Below are 8,962 nucleotides of genomic sequence, written 5' to 3' on the forward strand. Positions count from 1 at the left end.
GGACGGGCAGGGTGGTGTGGTGGGTAGGAAGAAGGGCATCTTTGAGCTTAGCTTCCAAGAGGGCAGCTGGGAGGCTCCAGCTTACCTCATCTTCATCCCACCCTTAGCAACTGAACGCCATCATTGCAGCCTCTATGTCTATCAAGTCCTCTGACAAGCTTCGCCAGATCCTAGAGGTGAGAGCCCAGGCAAGGGACTGGGAAGCAGGGCCCACCCTTGCCTAGTCTAGGTACTGTAAAAGGGAGACTCAGACCCTGCCCACCTGGGATATAGCAAAGGTTATGTCCTCATTTCTCACACACATGCTGGCTGATAGACAAGCTAAGGTGGGAGGAGGGGACAGGCAAAGGCAACAGCAGCCAAGCCTGTGACCGTGCACATAAGCTCCTTCTCCGGGGCTCACTCCCTCTGGGGATTGCTTTATGAGAGTATCTGGGTCACTGCACCTGTTCAGCGGAGTGTCTGCAGACAAGAATACACAGCTTTTGGGGGATTGAGGAAGAGATGTGGCAAGCCAGCCTGGAGTGGTCTAATGAAGGATTACAATTTTGAGTGTACTACTAGTGTTAATAGTGTGCACATGAGATGTATGCACAGGTTGCATGTGCATTGGAACTGAAGGACCCATTCAGGAGGGGCTGTATGTGAAGGCTGGCTTCTTGTCACCTCCCTTCCTTCCTGAGATGTATATATTCTTCAAGGGTTTTCCCCAGCCTGGATCTCATTGAGTCTTTGTCTCTCCCAGATTGTCCTGGCTTTTGGCAACTACATGAACAGTAGCAAGCGTGGGGCAGCCTATGGTTTCCGACTTCAGAGTCTGGATGCGGTGAGATGGGGCTCCTGGTCTGGGGTCTGGGGTCTGGGTTGGTGGCCAGTGGCTTATACCAGATCCTTGTCCAGTTGTTGGAGATGAAGTCGACCGACCGGAAACAGACGTTGTTGCACTACTTGGTGAAGGTCATTGCTGAGAAGTACCCACAGCTCACGGGTTTTCACAGTGACCTTCACTTTTTGGACAAGGCAGGCTCAGGTATGGGGCGCTGGGGTCTTGGGTGAGAGCGGGGAACTCAGTCCTTGGGCCCCTGATGTGGTTAGGAGGAAGCAGGGGGGACTGCCTTATCCCGACTCTGTGGTGTCCCCTCCAGTGTCCCTGGACAGCGTACTGGGAGATGTGCGCTCCTTGCAGCGAGGTCTGGAGCTGACGCAGAGAGAGTTTGTGCGGCAAGATGACTGCCTGGTGCTCAAGGAGTTCCTGAGGGCCAACTCTCCCACCATGGACAAGTTGCTGGCAGACAGCAAGACAGCTCAGGTGAGCTGGGGAACACAGAACACTAGCCATTGAAGCCTTAGGGTTGGGGTAGGGGACAGGTGCAGTTGGAGCAAAGACCTGGAGGGGTGTGGCCACAGGCAGAATCCTGGGATGAACAGTAGCGGACCATCCTGTGTGGAAGAATAGAGATGTGGTATCCCAAGGGGCACGGAGCATGCTCAGGCTCCAAGGGGCCCAAGCCAGAAGGGCTGATGGGTTGTGTTTGCAGGAGGCCTACGAGTCTGTGGTGGAGTACTTTGGAGAAAATCCCAAGACCACATCCCCCTCCATGTTCTTTTCCCTCTTCAGTCGCTTCACCAAGGCCTACAAGGTACTCGTGTCAGATGGGTGGGGGTGGGGCTCTGTAGCCTCTGCCTGAGAGCAGTGGGGACAGCTTCTGTCCCAGGTCAGACAGGGAAGGAGGGTTGTTCTCACTAAGACCTGCCTTGGGCCCTCAGAAAGCGGAACAGGAGGTCGAACAGTGGAAGAAGGAAGCAGCTGCTGATACCTCAGGCAGGGAAGAGCCTCCAACACCCAAGGTAGGCAGCTGGCCCCAGGCCCAGGCCCGGGACTGGAATTCGGGAATTTATAGCATCCCTTTCATCCTGCCTCACCCCTACACCTTCAGTGTTGACATAGATTCTGCCCAGAGACAAGGACAGTGCCCCAGAAGCCAGGAGAGGAAGCAGGCGTAGGTCCCTCCTGCCTTAGCAGGCTATCCTTGCTGTGAAGAACTACACAGATGTTCCGGAGTGGGTGGGGTGTTAAGTATCCTAAAGTTAGGGTTACCTTTCTCCTCAGTCTCCACCCAAGGCCCGGAGACAACAGATGGACCTCATCTCTGAGCTAAAACGGAAGCAGCAGAAAGAGCCACTCATCTACGAGAGTGACCGAGATGGGGCCATCGAGGACATCATCACAGGTAAGATCCAGGTCACTGTCCCGTCTCCAGTCTCCATTATGTCCTTCTCTTCCTCTATTTCTCCCCACACTGAGGGGTCTGCTGCCTCCTCCCACCTCCGGTCTCATTGCACAGCCCTGGCTTGCCTGGAACTTGCTGTGTAGACCAGGTTGTCCTCAAACTCCTCAGAGATTCTCTTGTCTCTGCTCCTGCAGTGCTGGGATCAAAGCCGTTCATATGCCCTATGCCTGTTCTGCATATCTCTTGCTACCTTTTCTGTTTTTCTTTTTTTCCCTCTCTCTCTCTCTCTCTCTACCTTCCCCAAAACCTCAGTGCTGAAGACAGTGCCCTTCACTGCCCGCACCGGCAAGCGGACATCCCGGCTCCTCTGTGAGGCCAGCCTGGGAGAGGAGATGACCCTTTAGCTCCCAGGTACCTAGATAACCTGGTCTGTGATTCCAGTGCTGGCGAAAGTCTGGGAATTTGGGGCGCGTGGGGGAGGCAGGCATGCTTCCCCATCCTGGGCCACTGCATGGCTGGGATGTTTTAGAGGGTGGTGTTTCTGGCTGTGGTAAATCAGTGTCCCCTTCCACGTGTACAAAATCAAGTCCTTAGAAAGATGAGCCTGTGCCCTGAAGCCTGGGCCAATGTGTTTCCTTTGCCCGCCAGATCTTCGGAACCAGCCCTACATCCGTGCAGACACAGGACGTCGAAGTGCTCGCCGGCGCCCCCCTGGACCCCCACTGCCGGTCACTACTGACCTCTCGCTGTAGCCACTGTTTCTGCTGGTGGATTTTAAAGGGCCGTAGGCAGGCTGGAGCTCAAAGAAGGTGGTCCTTAGCTCGGCTGGGTCGGGCGTCCGTCCGCTCCTCCTGCCGACTACTAGCCTTGAAGACTCCTCCCCTCCACTCCACCCCCACCCCCACCCCCCAAAACACTGGTCGTAGCACCCTCTCCCTCCAATAGCCATACTCAGCCTGAGCGGGAGCCTGGCCTGTAACTTATAAAGTGCACCTCGCCGCCGCCCTAGCTCGGAAGACCCTCCATGGACCTTATTTTTATACAAGATTAATAAAGATGTTTGCAAAAGACGTGCGTCGGCTCGGTGCCTGATCCCACTAGGCGCAGCCAGTTTCGCTCAGCAAACTGTTTACTTGTACAAGCTCTTCATAGCACATCTCTGGAAACAGGCTGGCGAAGGGGAGGAGGGGTGCTTCTGCACTAGAGTTGGCGGGGAGGAAGCCAGCTTCGAGGGGCGCATTTGCTCCAGCGGCTGGCTCGTTAGCCCGGCGGGAGGGCGGAGGGGACCTGTGGAAGATCGAGGGGGCTATTCGTTAGGGGCGCCCTGCGCGATCAGCAACACCTGGGTGTACCTCCTGTGCTCCCCATTTCTTTTGGCTCAGGTCCCACTCTAACCCCAGCCTCTGCTGCCTGACAATCACGCCCCATCTGCTGTTCCGCCTCCGCCCCATCTGCCCTGTCCTTAAGAGTATTTGGGGATTCTCACCTTTGCTGAGTGGCCCAAGGTTGGGAGGGAGTTTGGGGCGGCCTGGCTGTTGGGGCTTGGGGAGGCGGACGTCGGACCCTGGAACTCGAGCCTTGCGTTCTGGCCTCGGGCGCCCGGCGAGGTTGGGGATCTGAGTGTAGGGGCTGCGCCCACCTGGGCCGGGAACCCAGAGGAGGAAGAGGCGGGGACAGTACTGGGAGGGTCCCCGCGGGAGCAGGAGGTGGCGGTGGCCTGGGCAACGGATGACCCGGAGCATCCCCCTCCCGTGGGGTCCCGCCCCATGTCTGAGACTCCCCCAACCCCAACCCGTGGATCGTCTTGGGGCGCACCTGCTCTGCACAGTGTGTGCAGGGAGCGCGCCAGCTGAGAGCTGGAGAGGCCATTGAGGCGCGCAGCTTGGCAGAAGAAGGTGAGGCCCGTGTGCGCACGCGCAGGCCGGCCCTGGCGCGCCCGGTTCCGAGCGCACAAGCTCAGCCGCAGGGCCCGCTGCTTCTTGAAATAGTAGCTTGGGGGAGAAAAGTGGGACAGCGGGCTCAGACACTGCTTCCTCGCTCACCTCCATCTTACAGGTGGGGAGATCCAAACAGGACCGAAGGCTACTTGTCTTTCTTTGGCTAAGGGATGGTCTGGGGTCCTGGAAATGGACCCAGAGGTCAGGGCATTCTCTGGAGGCAGGAATCCCCCCTCCCCCCAAGTTCTGTTTTCTGAATTCCAGGTCTGGGAGCCAAGGATGGCTATGCCCACCTTGTCACCTCCTGCCTTGATTTGGGGGGCACAAAGCCTTGATTCAGTAGTTTGAACAGCACCTCGAGGAACAGGGTCTGCAGGCCCGGGGGTTCACCGACCCGATTGCCCTTCATTTGGCCTGAGTAGGGCAAACACAGGCCAGAGGTGAAGAGGGGTGTTCTCATTCAAGACTTCCCGCTGCCCATCAGCCTAACTCCTCACCCATGCACTGAGCCAGACGGTGGTTGTCAGTAAGGACACCCAGGAAGTCCTTGAAGCTCACGATCCCATCACCTGGGAAGACAAGGAGAGGCAATGGGTACTTGTTCTATTTGGAAAGTTTGCCTTGTAGATACTTTAGCGGCTTAAATACACAGAGAATTATTCAGGATTTTCGCCGTCATCGTAACCCTCCCCTGAACCATTCATCTCTTTAAAATAGATTCTTTCCATAAAGTACTAAGATCATTTATTAACAGCTTTTTGTAGAAGTCAAAGGGTTCTAGTGTGTGGAGGGGAAACAGCTCTTGCCCTGGGTGGGGCGGTGGGGGAGGGGGGATGAGACTCAGTTCGAAGGCCCGGAGATTGGGGTGCTGGTCTAGACGGGCTTCCTGGAAGAGGGAACTTTAAGAAACAGAAGACAGCCAAGGATTTTGTAGACAGGGGTAGTAGCATTCATTAGGAGATGGGAGAACACAAGAAGGCAGAGATGGGACACCCACCATCTAAGTCGGCCAGCCGAAGAGCCTCGCACATCTCCTGTGGGCCCAGCTGGATACCCGCGTTGCGCAGGGCAATTTTCATGCTTTGCATGTCCACAGTGCCTGTTGGGCTGCAACTGAACAGTTTGAAGATATCCTGGAAGGCTGAGGATGGAGAGAGGGCCAGTTTGCAAGGTGAACACTGTGTGTTTAAAGACTTAGACTGGCATAGAGGGAAGGTGGTGAGGGTTATAAATACGTTAGGTAACTAATTCTGCCCTGAGCATCCTCCTATCTCTCTCTGCTCCTGGACCTCGGCTCCTTACCTGCCAGCTGCCGGGGTGTCAGGGGGAACAAGCTATCATCCGCCGAGCTGCTCCGGAGAAAGAAGTTGGACATGTAATACCTGTTGCCAAGCTATTCCAGGGCCAGGCAGGCCTTGCTCCCTAAACCAGCACACTCCAGACCTGACCTCCTCCCGTTCCTGCTCTCACCTTTGAGACTTGTCATCCGGCCCTGACCAGTATGGCTGGTTAGCTTCAGAAGGATTCTTGAGATCTCTCAACCTCAGTAAGGCCTCCTCTTTAGTGGTCGTGGCTGCTCCTAGATCTGACTGGGACTGCTGGCCTATCTGTGACTGCATCCGCCCCTTTTGCACCCTGCCAGCCTGCTCCTCGAATGCATCTCGTGTGAGGATATTCCGAGGCTTCTGTGGAGGCCTTGGAGGCAGGGAGAAGGCAAGACAGCCTGGTCAACTGAGGGGTATAGACTCCAGGGGGCCTAGGGGACAAGGCCTGTGGGTGAGCAGGTCCACTTCCTCCTCCCAGGATCCTCAGGGCCAGGCTGAATCCACAGCCCTATAGGAAGGGGCTTCTGTATCAGGCACAGGGTATGAACCCCCAGCTCGGGTGACGTAAAGGACCCTCCTCCAACCTAGTGAGCTGTACCTTCTCAGTGTCGGTGGGGATCTCTTGGTCTTCTGGCCTCTGCTGCCTGAAAGGCAGAAGCACAGGCTCTGAGGCTGCCCCCCAGGCTGCCTCACTGCTGCGATTTGTCTTTTGGTTGCAAGCCCTCCCTCAGAGGCTGCTGGGCTTCCTGCCAGGGCCGGGCACCCGTGGCTTTATTCTTCCCAAGTCTCTAACTCCCTTCAGGTATTTGAATTTGTGATTACTCTCTGGATGCTGAGTCAGGATAGCAGAGGCCCACAAGGAAAAGCAAGCCACAGAATCCCAAAGCTGGGGATGTGGGACATGGGGCCCTGTCCAATATAATAAACCCACTAACCACATTTTAATACATTCTGTGAAACCTCAATACTTGGAAGTAATACAAACCATACAGTGTCTACACTCAGATAACGAGTGAATGAAACTAGAAGCCTGGGACAGAGCTGGAAGATTAAATAATAAGATTTTCCTTATTAAACAATACACTTCTAAACAACACGTGGTGTCAGGTATGGTGATATACATCCATAATTCCAGAACCCTGGGGGGAGAGGCTATCTTGAGCTACATACATAAGACCTTGTTAGGAAGGGAAGGAGGAGGAAGAGAAGGAAGAGGAGGAGGAGGGGGAGAAGGAGGGAGAGGAAGAGGAAGAGGAGGAAGAAGGAGAAGGGGAGGAGGGAGAGGAAGAGGAGGAAGAAGGAGGAAGAGGAAGAAGAGGAGGGGAGGAGGAGGGGGAGGAGGAGGAGGAGAAAAAGTATAATATTAAAATTAGACGGTGCCAGGCATGGTGTCAATAATTCATTCAAGCACTTTGGAAGGATCAAGAGTTCAAGGTCATCCTTGAGTCTACAGTGAGTGTGAAACCAGTGTGGGTTGTCTGAAAACCTGCCTCAAAACAAACAGGGGCTAGAAAGATGGCTCAGATGTTAGGAGCGCTGCTTCCGGAGGTCCTGAGTTCAGTTCCCAGCAACCACATGATGTCTCACAATCATCTGTAATGAGATCTGACGCCCTCTTCTGGTGTGTCTGAAGATAGAAACTGTGTACTCAAATAAAATAAATAAACCTTTAAACAAACAAAGAAAGAAAGCATGGATCAAACGCAAAAACCTCGACCTAAACAAAAATAAAAATACAACGTATTGGGAATGGCGAGACTAAGATGTAACAAACACTGCTCTCAAGGACGTTTGTAGCCCAAGGCACATGTTTCAGAAAAGGAGGTATCTAAAGAGTTTCTGTGGGGCTGGTGAGATGGCTCAGTGGGTAAGAGCACCCGACTGCTCTTCCGAAGGTCCAGAGTTCAAATCCCAGCAACCACATGGTGGCTCACAACCATCCGTAATGAGATCTGACTCCCTCTTCTGGAGTGTCTGAAGACAGCTACAGTGTACTTATATATAATAAAAATAAATAAATCTTAAAAAAAAAGTTTCTGCTGCAAGAAACTAGAAAAAGAAGCGCAAATTACATCTCCAGAAAGTAGGATTAAGATAATAAAAACAAGAGCAAAAATTACGGTTGGAAAGCAGGAAATCAGTAGCAAAATTGTAAACGCCAAAATCTTGTTCTTTGAAAGAACAATGGAGGCTAGGGCTTGGCGAGATGGCTCAGTTACTACAAGTGCTTGCTGGCACCTTTGATGACCCATGTTCAAGGGTCCTTTGGACCCACATGGGAGAAGAGAACTGACTCCTTCAAACTGTCCTGACCTAGGCACACGCCACAGTATGTGTGCATGGATACGTGTGCACACAGCAGCACATAACTAAAAATAGGTGGGACGGGAAGATTCTAGCCTTATGAAAGGGACATCTAGAGCTCACGGATAGTCAATGCGTAATAAAGGAATGTCAAGGGACTATGCCTGTAAGTATGATAACCTTAATGCAATAGACCACCTTGAAAAACAGAAGCTGCCAAAACTTATGGGAAGAAACAGTCTGGATAGACCTGTATCTGCGAAAGAAATCAAACCAACAATTACCTTCCAAAGCAGAGAGAGAGGCCCATATATATTCACAGATGATTTTTTTAAATCAAACTTCTATTGAAGAACTATCACTTCTCTATAATAAATATCTTAACTCAGCTGGTGGGGCCATTACTCTGTACCCCAAAGAGAGAAAGACTTTCTCAGAAAACTACAGTATTCCTCAAGAGTATACATACATACAACATACAAAAATCTTGTTAATCTTTTTTTCTTTTTTAATTGTTTAGGCCAGATGACATAATGTGTTTTTGTTTGTTTTTGTTATTTTTGTTCTTTGGCTTTTTTTTTTTTTATTTCAAGAGAGGGTTTCTCTGTGTAGCCCTGGCTATCCTGGAACTTGCTCTGTAGATCAGGTTGGCCTCAAACTCAGAGATCTGCCTACCTCTGCCTCCTGAGTGCTGGGACTAAAGGCGTGGGCCACCACTATTTGGCATGACACATCCCAACATTTGGGAGATAGAGGCAGGCAGATCACTGAGAGTTCCAGACCAGCAGGGGTACATAGTGAAACCCCATCTCAAAAAAATCGCCTTAAAGGCTTCCCCCATCGCTCTCTCTCTCTCTCTCTGTATGCGCACAAATGAGTTCAAATACTTTTGGAGACCAGAAGAGGGCATCTGGTCTCCTGGAGCTAGAGATACAAGTGGCTGTGAACTGTCCAATGTGGGTGCTGGGAACTGAACTCAGGTACTCTGGGAGAGTAGTAAGCGCTAACCACTGAGAAATCTCTCCAGCACAGATGAAAAAAAAAAAAAAAAGCCGGGCGTGGTGGCGCATGCCTTTAATCCTAGCACTCAGGAGGCAGAGGCAGGCAGATTTCTGAGTTCAAGGCCAGCCTGGTCTACAAAGTGAGTTCCAGGACAGCCAGGGCT

At 52.5% G+C, this 8,962-nt stretch overlaps 2 protein-coding genes across 8 annotated transcripts in view; one reads left to right on the plus strand and one right to left on the minus strand.

Moving 5' to 3' along the window:
• The window catches only part of Fmnl1 (formin like 1), a 27,582-nt gene extending 24,246 nt beyond the window's left edge, over positions 1–3,336 (plus strand). For 2 of the 7 annotated variants that reach the window (XM_029483943.1, XM_029483947.1), the window contains exons 20-27: positions 108–176; positions 746–826; positions 901–1,030; positions 1,146–1,309; positions 1,539–1,640; positions 1,768–1,848; positions 2,111–2,231; positions 2,880–3,335. In XM_029483943.1, coding sequence (XP_029339803.1) covers positions 108–176; positions 746–826; positions 901–1,030; positions 1,146–1,309; positions 1,539–1,640; positions 1,768–1,848; positions 2,111–2,231; positions 2,880–2,983 — 852 coding nt within the window. In that variant the 3' untranslated portion in view covers positions 2,984–3,335. Of the gene's footprint in view, positions 1–107; positions 177–745; positions 827–900; positions 1,031–1,145; positions 1,310–1,538; positions 1,641–1,767; positions 1,849–2,110; positions 2,232–2,543; positions 2,643–2,879 lie in introns of all 7 variants that reach the window. The other 5 variants (XM_029483946.1, XM_021176667.2, XM_029483945.1 and 2 more) reach the window with 5 other exon arrangements.
• LOC110305212 (EF-hand calcium-binding domain-containing protein 3-like) overlaps positions 3,325–8,962 on the minus strand; it is an 8,579-nt gene continuing 2,941 nt past the window's right edge. The window contains exons 2-10 of the mRNA XM_021177053.2: positions 6,092–6,137; positions 5,639–5,863; positions 5,471–5,517; positions 5,166–5,309; positions 4,666–4,737; positions 4,462–4,582; positions 4,047–4,222; positions 3,718–3,870; positions 3,325–3,518 (exon numbers count right to left, since the gene is read on the minus strand). Of these exons, the coding sequence (XP_021032712.1) occupies positions 3,361–3,518; positions 3,718–3,870; positions 4,047–4,222; positions 4,462–4,582; positions 4,666–4,737; positions 5,166–5,309; positions 5,471–5,517; positions 5,639–5,863; positions 6,092–6,137 (1,142 nt within the window). The 3' untranslated portion in view covers positions 3,325–3,360. The remainder of the gene's footprint in view (positions 3,519–3,717; positions 3,871–4,046; positions 4,223–4,461; positions 4,583–4,665; positions 4,738–5,165; positions 5,310–5,470; positions 5,518–5,638; positions 5,864–6,091; positions 6,138–8,962) is intronic.

Source organism: Mus caroli, chromosome 11 (assembly GCF_900094665.2).
Source record: "Mus caroli chromosome 11, CAROLI_EIJ_v1.1, whole genome shotgun sequence".
NCBI classification, from domain to species: domain Eukaryota; kingdom Metazoa; phylum Chordata; class Mammalia; order Rodentia; family Muridae; genus Mus; species Mus caroli.